Below are 14,493 nucleotides of genomic sequence, written 5' to 3'. Positions count from 1 at the left end.
AATTGCAATAATCCAGCCTGGAAGTTACGAATGCATGGACTAGTTTTTCTGCATCATTTTGAGACAAAATATGCCTGATTTTTGCGATATTACGTAGGTGAAAAAAGGCAGTCCTTGAAATTTGTTTTACATGGGAGTGAAAGGACATGTCTTGGTCAAAGATAACTCCCAGATTCTTTACAGTGGTGCTGGAGGCCAGCGCAATTGGCATCGCAAGTTCGCAAGTTCTGAATTAATTAAACGTGTGTGTTACTTGAGTGTAACTTGTTGCTTCTCTCATCAGTTAGTGTCTATACTGTTTGTCTGATGTTGATCATTTAGATCATTTGTTCAATCATTGGTTTCACAGATGCCTCCTTTCCATGATGTCTACAGCAGAGAGTTACATCCCACACTGAAACTCAATGAGATTGAAACCAGTGTAAGAGACTTAACACTATAACACACATAACACACACATACACTATTACATACCAATAATTTCCACTTCTTTTCAAATGCCCTACATGGCCAAAGTAGACAGTAGTGTTTCTCAAGCTTTGTGTCAACAATAGGTGCTTGGTTGTTTGCTGTTTGAACATAACAATGCCCCTGTGCACAATGCCAGCTCCATAAAAAAATGTTTTTCCCAGTTTGGTGTGAAGAACTTAGCTGGCTTACACAGAGCCTTGACCTCATTCCCTTGCCTTTGAGATGAAATGGAGTGCTGACTGAAACATCAGAGATGGACCACACTATTCTTGTGGCTTTTTTCCCCAGTTTCTACAAACTGCGTGTGACAAACATTTGTTGTCTTGTCTGACACAGAAACTCTTGGGTCGACTGTGTGAGCAGAACCAAATTTTGAAAGACCATGAGGCTGTTGTCCACAGACTGAGAATGGACAAGGTAATTCATTTTCTTCCACACATTTGTCCAGTTCTAGTCAAAATTATGAAGTTATCCTTTTGTTGTTGTCTTACTGTTCTTGTCATTTAGAAGTTATCTTCTTGTTTGTTTGTCATGTATCTTTGAGACACAAAGTGGTGACTTCAAATGTTTCTGCTGTTCATTAAGATTAGGGACAAAAATACAGGAATGTTCATTTCCCATAAACTATTCCTTTCTTGCTTGCTATGCCTGCTGTTCCCTGTTCTCAGGACAACCTAGAGGAAGCGCTGGTGGAGACTCATCAGGAGATGGAGCTGTACCATAACCAGCCTTTGGCCATGGAAAAGCTGCGGTTCAAAAAGGAAACTCTGCAGAACGAGCTCATCAACATTAGAGGAGAACTCTCCCAGGCCTCCAGTGTAAGACACTGCATAACATATTCAGGATCCTATCTGTGTTATACATATATATATGTACTACATGACTCACCAATACTCTCTCTCTCTCTATCTCTCTCTCTCTCTCTCTCTCTCTCTCTCTCTGTCTCTCTCTCTCTCTCTCTCTCTCTCTCTATATATATATATATCTATATATATATATATAGATAGATATATATATATCTAGATATATATATATATCTAGATCTATCTATCTATCTATCTATCTATCTATCTATCTATCTATCTATAGATAGATAGATAGATAGATAGATAGATAGATAGATAGATAGATAGATAGATAGATAGATATATCTAGATATATATATATATATATATAGTGTGTATTGGTGAGTCATGTAGTACAGCAACAACAGCATGCATGCAGAGTGTGTATTGGTGAGTCATGTAGTACAGCAACAACAGCATGCAACCACAACTGCAACCACATAATTGCCGAGACAAGATTCAAAGTCTCAGATTGAACCATGTCATTCCAACCACTTTGGAATTAAAAACGAGAGTGAACATCAACATTGTTTTCAAAACTGCTAATAGCAAACATCCAATTACATACCCTAGAGCACATGTGTCATACTCAAGACCTGTGGGCCAAATCCAGACTGCCACATCATTTTATGTAGCCCACGAGAGCTTAAAAGGCATATCGCACTCTCGTTCTCGTCTTCTTCCACTTATCCGGGTCCAGGTCGGGGGGGGGGGGGGGGGGGGAGACACGCCCAGAACACCTCCCTAGGTGATGTTGAGACATCCAGGAGGCATCCTCACCAGATGCCCGAACCACCTCAACTAGCTCCTCTCGACAAAGAGGAGCAGCGACTCTACCCTGAGTCCCTCCCGGATGTCCGAACTCCTCACCATATCTCTAAGGCTGAATTCAGACACCCTGCGGAGGAAACTTATTTCGGGCCTGTATTCGTTATCTTGTTCTCTCAATCATTACCCATAGTTCATGACCATAGATGAGGGTCGGAACATAGATTGAATGGTAAATTGAGAGCTTCGACTTCCGGCTTAGCTCCCTCTTCACCACAACAGACTGTTAGAGCGCCTGCATTACTGCAGCCACAGTCCGCCTATTGACCTTCTGTTCCTTCCTACACTCCCTTGTGAACAAGACCCCAAGATACTTAAAATTCCTCCACTTGGGTTAGGACCTCATCAGTGGGCAATCCACCCCTCCAATCCCCCCACCACCTTCCCACCCCCCTCTCCCACCCCAAGAGACTACAACATTTGAACTCAGCCCATGCCATATTGCACATACTGCACATATCACTTATATTTTATATAGACCTCATCTGTTCACTTGTACTTTTTACTTTTACTGCACTGCCACTTACTACCTGTTGCACATGTCACTTGTTTACATACAGTGTTGTACATGTTTTCATTGTTTAATAGAAATCACTTGCGCTACCTGCACCTACCTCATACTGTTTACAGTTTATACTTCATGCCACTTGCACTATTTACATGTATTTATATATTTTTTTGGGGGGATATAATGACTATTTGCCCTTCTGAAAGTCATTAGAAGAACATGATTTATGTAAGCCACAGATGTTATGAACATTCTCTGAGTATGATTACTTTTATTTTTATGTCTCTCAGGCTTTAACCACAACTCGCATGGAGTTTGAAGCATTGGAGGATGAGGCCAGTGCCATTCATGGAGACCTGTGGGAGCAGCTTAATGCAGGAGGGCAGGTAAAAGGTCACACTGTCACTGTGCCTTGGGGTGGGTGTGCTAGTCAATGGTTTGATCCCTGGGCCTTGGGGTGTATATGCTGAAGTGTCCTTAGGCAAGATTCTGAAACCCAAATTGCAGATTCCCAATGTTGTGCTATTGGTGTGAGTGTGAATGGTTATTGCTTCTGGTGAGTAGGTATGGTAGCCTCTGCCACTAGTGTATGTATGTGCATTTGAATGATTGAATGCTGACTTGTGGTATAAACTGCTTTGAGTGGTCAGTAAGACTAGATATGCACTATATAAATGCAGTCCTTTTACCATTCATTATTCCCGTTTGTCTTTAAACTCCAGCTGTAATTTGTCATTAATACAAGGACTACATAGATCAAGTCATAGTTCATCATTTGTTTTCAAAATGTCATGATTAAAAATTAAGGCTGTGGCTCAGGAAGTAGAGAGGTCATCTGCCAATCAGGAGGTTGGTGGTTCGAGCCTCAGCAGTCCACATGCCAAAGTATCCTTGGGCAAGATACTGAACCACAAAACTGCCCCCGATGCTGTGCTGTCGGTGTGTGAATTCATATGTACGTCGCTTTGGATAAAAGCGTCTGCCAAATGACTAATTGTAATTATAATAGTAATTGTAATACATCAAAGTCTGAAGTGAATATGACAGGTTTCCAACAGTTGTCTTTCTAGTCTTTGACTGCATTGGACCTGATCAATTGGTGTACTATTACAAACAGACAAAATTGATGGTCATCATTCAGTAGATGCTTGCACAGCAATTATACTTAATTGAAGAAAGTTGTGTACCTAACAGATCCTTCTTTACAAAATAACTATACTTTATGTACCCGGTTACTCCTGCCTTATAAAATAACGAACAAGACATCAAAAATGTGTTATAATGGCATATGCCTTATGTTTGAATATTTAATTTTGAGTCACGTTACTCTGTCCGTTTTGTCTGTCCAGGTTATTAAATACTGACGCTGAGGCATCTTCACACTAATTTGTTCAGTGTTTCCCAGTTTACACAGAATGACAGTCAAACTGTGGAAATTGTGGTGTATTGAAACTGAAGTTCCAAGCCACATGGACCAAAAATCAGAGTTATAACCATCATGTGCAATTGTTCAGAAAAATCTTCTTTTGTTCAGTAAAAATCAACAGGAGTCAGAAAGTCTGGAAGCAGAGACTTAAATGTCGACAGGAAAGGAGGACAGGTTCAAGTGCACACAAGATGCACTAGAAGTGTTCTGGCTTGAAATCTGGGCGTTGCCTTTTATTTATTTATTTATTTATTTTTTAACATGCCTCTGGGGCATCCTCTTAAGTATTGTCCAATAGTTATGAATTCATACACCATTAGGTAATCTTTTGGCAGCTGATCTACTTTGGTTTTCTCTTTTTTCCCTTATCTTAATGCTGACTCAAATGCCAGCCATAGGACATGTCAGGACATGCCTTTTTTCCCCTTCTCTTTTCCTTTCAGGTTTCACCGTTATGTTTCTGCTTTGGGTTATCTGATCTTAAAAAAATAGTTTTATCAACTCTAGATACCATTATGTCTTAGCTGTTGCTCATGCCAGTTTTAAAAAGGAATAATAAAGCATAATAAAAAGTGATAAGAACATAATACAGAGTGGTATTGTCATTAAGTGCACTTCAAAACCATGGTGAGATTATAAAAACATTCAGTCCATCAGTAGTTGTGATAAAACACACAAGTATGAGTTGCAAAAGAATACATGTTTAAAGGCCACTGTCAGACAGTAAGGTCACTATGAGTTTACTAGGGTAAAGTTCACAGCACAGAGAAGCAGCAAGACACCTGTGCATGAGTCATGGGAAAGTCCCAGGAAGCACGCGTTTGAGCACCACCATGCCTCTGCTCAATGCTCAGCACAATAACACAATAGTTGCCACAGCTGTTTCTCAAGTCATCAGTGCTCTGCTTACATCACAACACAATAGCTGACACATCTGTTTCTTAAGTCATCACGTCTGCGTAGGAAAAAATTATACTACATCTCCCCCTTTGTGACTGTAAAGTCACAGCATCGCAGGTTCTACCGTGCTATCATTAACAGGGATTCTGATCAACTTGTAACTGTAAACACTCACCAGGAAGGAAAATGCAGCAAACCCCTTCCGAAGACAGTAAGGTGTAAACGCTTAGCAATAAGTTTCCAGGTTTCATGCAGCAGTACCAGAGTTCCAGTTGCAACATACAGTAGTAACACACTTGCAAATCACACAGTAAAACCACACATTTTGATAAAGGCAATGGATATGAGATGAGTGGACATAGTAATGAAGATTCACATCATCTGTCATCTCCCTTTCTGGTAATTTTCAGTGTTTCACAAGTACAAAGGATATAGTTTTTGACTTCAGGGCAGGCAATAATGATGATGAATATATGACTTAAGGTAATACATAGATATAAGAATGAGTATAGTCTTTGGGACCAGGTGGAGGAGGGGTAGATGAAGAGTATGCATGGAGGTCTGGTGAAGGTGGTGATTTGGACTGTTGCACATCCAGCATCTTAATGACGCCCCCTTTTATTTTAATAGTTGAATGCGTTCATCCTTCTCGTGGATGATCACTGCCACTTGTCGCTTGAAGGTGGCTTTGAGTTCATCTTTTGATCGCAGAATGGTATCTTTCTCATCAAGGAGGAGGCATTTCTCCTCCATCCATTGAAGTTTCTCCACAGCATACTGTTGTGCTCGAAGGTGTACTCTTTTTGCCCCTTCACGTGAGAAGTATTTTCGACATTGGACAGTAAGGAAAGCAGCCTGTTCAGGGGGTTGTTGCACAAAAGCAGAATTCAGAAATCCAGGCTAATTGAAAAAGTGAGGCTTGACCTTGTCGAATCAGTGCATCCAGGCTTAATCCGTTGCACATTTGCCAAGCCAGGATGAGGAGGTACAACTATATCAAGCCAGGTGTAAGCAATCCGGATAAGTACGCGTTCACGGCTTTCTTAAACAGACCACAAGGTTGATCACAGATTTACTGATGCAGAAATGGAAAAGACACGTGCCGCATACATCTCCCCAAGTGAGCAACAAATGATAATGGAAACTTATGAGGAGGTAAAACATATTATAAGAAAAAAAGGCAATAAGGCCACTGTAATTAAACAGAGAGAAAAAGCCTGGCAGACAATAGCGGACCAACTGAATGTGTAAATAGTTCAATAATATACACTTATTAACCAATGCTCCACTGAAACCGTCATAATTACAATTCAAGGAGTTTTCATTTTCACAAATTAACAGTTGTACACTTTGCCTTAAAAGTGATCAGTGGAAGTTGATGTTACTCAGGAAATTTACCATGAAGACTATTTACAAACAAGAATATGTACTACAACCGTATGTGCAAATCTCTCTCTCTCTCTCTGTGTCTAAGCGTGTCTAAACGTTCATATAGAACAAACATGACTGGACAAAAGAGGACTTGGCAACAAGTCAATATCAAAAATAAGAACATTTTGCAGGCTGGTAAGTGCCTTGATTGCTGATGATAATGTACAAATGAGGTGTATAAATTACTTAGAAGGTGCCTGCTCACATATTTTGTCTGTACTGCACTTTAGCAGTTGAGAAAAAGGCACATGTGTCTGGCCTCTCCCTCAAGTTCCAAGCTGACAAGTAATGACAGCAAAATAAAAAAGGTCAAAACACATTATGGTGTCCTCACAGTTTCTTAAATGCACAGTACACGATATAGTTATCAGTCCAGTGAAGCGAGACTATAATTTGGGAAGATTATGTTACAGTTTTCACCACGGTTTTAGAACAGGACCCAAAGATGCGGACCAGAGAGAGGGCAGGTAAAAATAACACAAATTTATTCTAAACAAAAAGCGCTTTCAAAGGGAGTGGAACAAAGGATGAACAAAAAACGCACAGTGGAAAGAACTAAGGGAGCTCCGTACGACGGGTCTGAGGCAAGGCACACGTGGAAGTGGCAGACAGGCAACTGGAACACAAAAAAACACACCATTTAAGGTGGAAAACAATCATTAGCACGCTCACGATGGCAAAAGACAAAAGTACTTACAATCACGATATTCAAACAGGCCTGGAAGGATCTCGGGAGGAAGGAGACTGGCACAGGCAACAGGTAAAGAAGCACTCTCTCCTTTTAACCTGTGCCTGATTAGCCGGATCAGGAACTGGTGTGCACAGGAACGCGGAGCTGGCTAGGTGTAAGACACACCCAGCTGCACAGGTAGGTGAAGACAGACAGACAAAAAACACTGGGAAAAGGGGAAAAGGAAAGAAAAGGGAGAGACACACTACCAGGTCCTAATAGTACCCCCCCTCAACGGATTTTCAGGATGGGGAATGGGCCAATGAATCTGGGTGACAGTTTGTGTGACTCAGTGCAAAGAGGAATATTTCTGGTAGAAAGCCAGACAGAATGACCTGGTTGGTAGATGGGGGCTGGTGTCCTGTGGCAGTCGGCGGAGCGCTGTTTCACCTCCTGGGAGCGTTCAAGGGCCCTAGAGGCCATGGTCCAGATGTTTTTTATCCGTTTGATATGTTCCTCTACTGAAGGGACGGCAATTTCGGCTGGTACATAGGCGGCTGGTAACATAAAAACACTTCATGGGGGAGAGACCACTGGCAGATGATGTTAAGGAGTTGTGTGAGTATTCCACCGCAGCGTTGCCTCCAGGTCTTGGTTGACCCGTTCTGTTTGGCCATTGGACTGGGGGTGAAAACCGGAAGAGAGACTTGCTGTGGATCCCAAGGCCTTGGTGAATGCCTTCCAGACACCAGAGATGAATTGAGACAGTGTCAAGGGGTATGCCATGGAGGTGAACCATGTGGAGAATGATGAGGTCAGCAGTCTCCATGGCAGAGAGGAGTTTCTGGAGGGGAACGAAAAGAGCAGCTTTGGAGAATCTATCGACTATAGGACTATAGGAGAGGATAAGGATAAGGTCAGGTTGCACCAAAATGGGGGCTGAGGTGAACAACTCTTTGAGTTTCTTGAATGCCCTGTCAGCTTCCAAATACCAGCTAAACTTTAGTAGAAGTCAGCTTTGTCAGTGGCACAGCTATTTTGCTGTAGTCCCGGACAAACCTGCGATAGAAGTTAGCGAACCCCAGAAATCGCTGAAGCTCCTTACGGTTTTCTGGAATGGGCCACTCCTCCACTCCTCTGATTTTATCGGGATCTGCTTTCAGACTGCCCTCCTGAATAACAAAACCAAGAAAAGAGATTGCGTTAGAGTGAAACTCACACTTCTCGGCCTTTACGAACAGCCGGTTCTCCAGCAGGCGGGAGAGCACCTGACAAACACGGGAGCGGTGTTCGTCAAGGGACGAGAGAAAATCAAAATATCGTCCAGGTAGATGAAGACGAAGCGGTTTATGAAGTCTCTCAAGACGTCATTAATGAGCACTTGGAACACCGCTGGGGCGTCGGTGAGCCTCTCTTATGTGCACCAGGTGGTATGCGTTTCACAAGTGGAGTTTGGAGAAGACCTTGGCTTCCTGCAGAGAGTCAAAGCAGAGTTTAGGACCGGAAGCGGATATTTATTTTTAATGGTGATTTGGTTGAGACTTCTAAAGTCAATGCATGGCCTTAGGGTCTTGTCTTCTTTCTCCATGAAGAAGAAGCCTACCCCCAGCGGCGATGAAGATGAACGAATGATGCCTGCAGCCAGAGAATCTTTAATGTATGTTTCCATAGCCTCCCGCTCAGGGCATGACAGGCTGTACAGCTGGCTGGTGGGCAGTGGTGCACCAGGAAGGAGGTCGATGGCACAGTCGTAGGGATGATGAGGGGGAAGGGTGAGCGCACGTTCCTTGCTGAAAACTTCCTGGAGGTCGTGGTATTCAGTCGGAACGGAGGAGAGATCTGAAGGATCGGGAGGTGAGGCTGCAACCAGGAGATATCCACCTGACGGAGGAAAGGCTGAGCGAAGACAGAGTGAGTGACAATGCGCGCTCCACCCAAAGATTTTCCCTGTAGACCAGTCAATTTGGGGGTTGTGGAGCTGTAACCAGGGGTGTCCCAATACTAATGTGGCGTGTGGTGACCGTATCAGGAGGAAGGAAATCTCCTCATGATGGTTGCCAGAGATACACATTTTGACCGGGGTGGTGCAGTGAGTTACCTCTGTCATAATCTTCCCGTTGAGGGCATAGGCACGGACTGGCTTTTCTAATTTCTCCACATGGCAGCCTGCCGTGAGAGTGAAGTTCCAGTCCAGTAGATTGTCCTCAGCACCCGAGTCGACCAGAGCCAGGAAACGGTGGACCTCCTCCTTGACAACAAGCAGAGACTTGAAATTTGCGTTTCACTGGGGTCTTAGGATCAGGGGAGACAGGGCTCGTCAATACCCCCAGATTTATTGACGAGCCGTCCTTTTTGGCTGAATGGGACAGGTAGCCAATTCATGACCCGGTTTCCCACAGTACACGCACTCACTCCCTTGAATCCTGCAGCGGCATTCTGCCGGTGTAAGGCGAGTCCTGCCCAATTGCATGGGCTCCTCCTCTGCAGGCTGGCTGGAGATGGCGGCAGGACGGCTGGTACCCCGGTTCTCGTCAGCGACCTGACGGCGGCGGTCCGTCTCTGGCATCTCTCCCTCAGCCGGTTGTCGAGCTGGATGGCTAAATCCACCAGAGCGTGCAGGTCCGTCGGCGCATCTTTGGTAGCGATCTCTTCCTGCAAATGTTCATTCAACCCATGCACAAACACTCCCTGCAGAGCCACGTCATTCCAACCCGAGTCTGCAGCGATAGTCAGGAAATCAGCTTCATAATCAGCAGCGGCTTGGCTTCTTTGCTGGTTGTCTCCATCGGCAGTGTACAGGCTTAGTGTATTTCAGTGTGCTACATTGTCTGCTCTGACACCACATCCAACTCGCCTCTTCACAAAGCTTCCATTAATTGTAGTATGCTGCCCAACTCACAAACTAAAACGCAACACAAATAGTGCAAAAACTTGAAAAGAAATGGCATTCCACCAATACGGAAGAATTTTTAAGCTTGAGGACATAAAGACCTGGCTTACCAGAATTTTTTTACTACTGAATTTGGACAAACCTGAAGTTATAGTACATGGTCCTGAACACCTTGTAAACTCATTGTCTAATGCCACTCTGGATGGCATTGCCCTAGCCTACAGCACCAACTTAAGAAACCTGGGCATTAACATTGATCAGGATATGTCTTTTAACTCTCATATAAAATTTCAAGGACTGCCTTTATTTATCTACCTAACATTCAGGCATATCCTGTCTCAAAACAATGCAGAAAAAGTAGACCATGTTTTGTTGCTTCCAGGCTGGATAACTGCAATTCTTTATTATCAGACTGACCCAATAAACTGGATTCTCCAGCTCTGAGAGAGAGAGAGATCATATTTCTTCCTTATTTATTTGGTTTGAAACAGGAGTAAATGGATCTAAATTCTGAAAACTCAATGTAAAAAGTCAGTCGGGTTAATGCAAAAGAAAAATGTGCAACAGGCGAATCTGGGAGAGCCATACACTGAAGCCGACGAGATGGCAAAGAATGGACAGGCCAAGAGGCAATCCAGTTCCAGATTACTCACAGTTTAGAATGACAGAGTGTAGGCTGGAGCACAAGGTAGGCATCTGAGCACAGGGAACATGAGTCAAGGAGGTAGACAGGAATGCAAGGCAAAAATTATCAATAGGTACTTGGAAGACCTCAAGAGTCACGATTGTTACCACTTAGGTGATCAGATGATTTGATGAATTCTGGATGGAAGGCCGGTGCTTTTAAATTGTGGCAGTGGGTGGGTCTTGATTGAATAATTGGTGTCAGGTGTGCTCAGGAGAGGAGTAGGCCAGGCCAGAACTGCCAGCCATGCCCTGTAGTTAAACATACACATAAGACAGAAAGGGGAGAGGCAGAAAAGAGACAGTGGGAAAGGGAAACACAAAGGCACAATAGGACAAAAAGGAGGGAAAACTGTAGATCATAGCATTTTTAACCTCTTTGCACTGGCTTCCTCTAAAATCTAGAATAGACTTTAAAATCCTTGTCCTTACCTATAAAGTTCTACATGGTCAAGCACCATTATATCTTAAAGAGCTCATAGTATTTGACTACTCGACTACTTGATTACTTCACTAGAACACTGCACTCCCAGAATGCAGGCTTAATTATGGTTGCTTTCAGCAATTTCAATATACACTATTTCTTCTATGGAAACTAGTTTATCTTCCCTCTCTCATATTATGTCTTTTCTGGCTTTTTGCAGAGTGAATTGGTACGTCGGCACATCCAGAAAGAATTTTGGAGAGTACAGGATGTATTAGAGGGACTGCACAAGAATAACTCATCTAGAGGTACTGACACAGCCAAACAAAGAGGTAACACACTGGAGCTGGAAAATAATCACGTTTAGCCACGTTTTAACCATTGTCTCTATCATGTATATTGTAACGACCTATCCCTACCACCCCTACCTCCCTCTCCTTCTCTTGCACAGTGACCAGCGGTACATCAGGTTCCTTTAGCACCAATAGTCCAGCCAGTCCCCTGAGCTCAATAAGCCTCGCCAGCCCACTCAGCCCCTTCTCCCCAGTGCTCGGCTCCCAGGCCTCCCCTACCAAGCAGTTGGGTCCGGAGGTAAGCACCGGACACACCGAGCTGGGGACCAACCCCAATCCAAAACCTGGCACAGGTCCATGCTCAGATTCTACAACTAACCCTAATGTGTGTAAAAGATCAAGTGCTAAACCCTGTCCCAACTCATGTATAGTGCCTCATTTTAAAACTGACCCTAAGCCTAGGTGTTGACCCAAAAGTGACACAGTGCCTGACACAAGCATGTATGCAGAAAATATAAATTACTATGGGTGTGAAACTTATGAACACATCCTTCCTCAACTCTCCGTAGCTTTCCAAGAGTTTAGGATGTCCTTGGATAGATTAGACCCAGTGATAGAGGAAACAGACCAAGACATCAACTGCAGAAGCAACTGTGACCAAGCTATAAATCCATTCAAAGCCAGTGCGGGAGACCATATCAGTTTTGTCCAAGTACAATGTCAGGACACCAAATATACCAATCAGCATTCAGATACAGCCCCAACCAGCAATGACCTTCAGGAAGTTAGTCAGTTAATCTCAAATCTTTGCTACCAAGAAGTCAAGACTGGTATTAGGAAAGATGTGTATCGAGACTCCCACCCATATAATTTCTCCAGTGATGTCTTCAGATACCTCTTCAACAGACGCTTTTCTATTCCCAAATCCCAGATCCTGTTTCTTCGGAATTCCTATCAGACAAATGTTTTATCATCATTCTACAGCCCAGATCTTAATACACATTAAGTCCATTGTTTTAGAAGTGCTAGCTCTGAAATTAATGACCATTGCCAGCTAGCATCTCTGTCATCATGTCATGTTGGTGAAGGTGCTATGCCCCCTACTAACTCTAACAATCAAGGAGGACTTGGCTTTACCCCAATGATTTGTGCTGTAACACAGTCAGATTCACCCAGTAATAATCAAGTGTTCATGCAGACCCATCTTTAAAGAAAAGGAAATCCACCACTCCATAGTTGTTTCTGACAATTCTGAATTGCATCTGTTCTATTTGTAAATTTGTAAATACAGTGGTATTCTCATTGATGTCAGTCTTTTATGGAAAAGAAAAACACCCATAGTATGAAAAATGAAGGTTACCTGCACACCTGCTCAAGTTCATCTCCGAGTTTCCTGTCAGCTGAAAAAAATACATTCAGATGTTGACCATAGAAATTAGTTATTTGATTCTGGTTTGGTTTAAGAGGGTACCTAAGCATAATACAAGTGAAATTGTTACATGTTAGACAAAGTGCTGCAGTACAAGTTCTCTCTTATATATCAATGAGAAGCATTACCCTTTCAACAATATTGGAATATCACTGCAATTGCCTGACAACAATTTAACCTCTACAGGCAAAGGCCAATTGCTTACAGATTTTGCATTCATGTGTAGATATCTGTTTAAAAACATTTCCCCTTAAAAATCCACCTCCAAACATGCACCCGCTCACTTTCTTAGCAGTGCTGTTAATATGTTACATAGCAACATTAGCTCAGTATTTCACTGGCCACCAGGGCATTTTCCACATCTAACTCCTTAACATGGTATTAAGCCCACATTCTACAGAATCATTCCCATGAGTCATTTCTCTTTTGTCTGACTTATTGTCACTCCTTCTGATGTGCAGCACTCTCTCTTCCTCCTAACCGTTCCTTCTTTACTCCCTCCCTACTGCCCTTACGGTGATCTAGGAAAGTGTTCCCCCAAGGCCTCCCCTCCCCAAGTCGTATTACCCTTTGGAGCATTCCTCTTCCTTCCCTTCCTCCATCAACCCCCTGCCCCTTGACAGCACCGCCTGGCTACGAAGCTTGGGTATCGATGATGGTTACCTTGATGGTGAAGGTTCTCACATCAGAAAGGTATTTGGGTGTTTCCACCCCTGTCCTTACCTCTCTTCACCCAGTCCCTACTCTTTCAAAAATGAAATTCTTAACCTTGGAAGCCACATTCCTCCAAATACCATGTTCATCCTCATTATTCTGTCTCAACATTCCCAAAGCAAGTGGCTTAGCTCTTTTTAAAGCCCCCTAAAGTTAGTTGCTTTTTTTAGCTGTTTTTTTTTTTTTTTTTTTTTCAAAACGATGTACAACAACAAAACACTGCATGTGCTTTTGGTACAAAGGCCCTCTTTGCCAATAATGAGCAGCAATTAGCACTAGAGTTCTGGAATCTGGGATGGAGATCTCTACAGCCACAGATCATTTGGTAGCGATATTGTCATGCTAGTTCATATATGGTCACACCAGGAAAGAGCTCAGTCAAAGTCATTCACAAATTCTCACAAATTAGGTGGTATTGGAAGCTTTGTAGTGACCACATTCACCCTCAGTCTCTGACTGGACGATGAATGAACACAGTTAATTCAAGGGAACATATTTGTACCATAAACTCCTATCTCATCCCTGGCTACAAACCATGTTGTATCTCTTTTTTGAAGCTGTTTATCAGGCAGGAGAAATGAGATGAAATGAGAGTCCATTTTGGACACTGTTAAACATGCTGGTGTGCTCACTGTATGTCTGCAATAATGCAATACAGATACTGTGTCTGCATGCAATGTATTGCTTCTGTCATTACAGGTATACCAGGTGTTGTACAGTAACACGATGCCCCCATGTCTAGTGATGCAATATCTAATGCATTCTGTTCAATCAGTAGCTTTGGATGTGTACTGGAATTTTTCACCATCTGGTTTAACGTTGATTACATAACAGTTTTCAATCTTTCAGCCCAAGCATGGAGAACAGAACAATATCTGTGATGTGCCAGACCAGGTGCAGGACAAACAATCCACTATGAATAAAGGTACAACAATCAAAATTTCCATTTTATGACACTTATGATCCTGCCTCTCAGCTGA

General features: G+C 42.9%; 1 protein-coding gene across 5 annotated transcripts in view; it reads left to right on the top strand.

Moving 5' to 3' along the window:
- Positions 1-14,493, top strand: part of plekha6 (pleckstrin homology domain containing, family A member 6) — a 291,763-nt gene that overhangs the window by 255,503 nt on the left and 21,767 nt on the right. For all 5 annotated transcript variants that reach the window (XM_070959441.1, XM_070959442.1, XM_070959440.1 and 2 more), the window contains 8 exons: positions 350-421; positions 808-888; positions 1,140-1,289; positions 2,943-3,038; positions 11,298-11,409; positions 11,529-11,668; positions 13,325-13,492; positions 14,363-14,438. In XM_070959441.1, coding sequence (XP_070815542.1) covers positions 350-421; positions 808-888; positions 1,140-1,289; positions 2,943-3,038; positions 11,298-11,409; positions 11,529-11,668; positions 13,325-13,492; positions 14,363-14,438 — 895 coding nt within the window. The remainder of the gene's footprint in view (positions 1-349; positions 422-807; positions 889-1,139; positions 1,290-2,942; positions 3,039-11,297; positions 11,410-11,528; positions 11,669-13,324; positions 13,493-14,362; positions 14,439-14,493) is intronic.

The sequence above is a fragment of the Chaetodon trifascialis genome, chromosome 3 (genome assembly GCF_039877785.1).
Source record: "Chaetodon trifascialis isolate fChaTrf1 chromosome 3, fChaTrf1.hap1, whole genome shotgun sequence".
In the NCBI taxonomy this organism is placed as follows: Eukaryota; Metazoa; Chordata; class Actinopteri; order Chaetodontiformes; family Chaetodontidae; genus Chaetodon; species Chaetodon trifascialis.
Note: the sequence above shows the minus strand (reverse complement) of the source record. Positions and strands in the feature narration are given on the sequence as shown.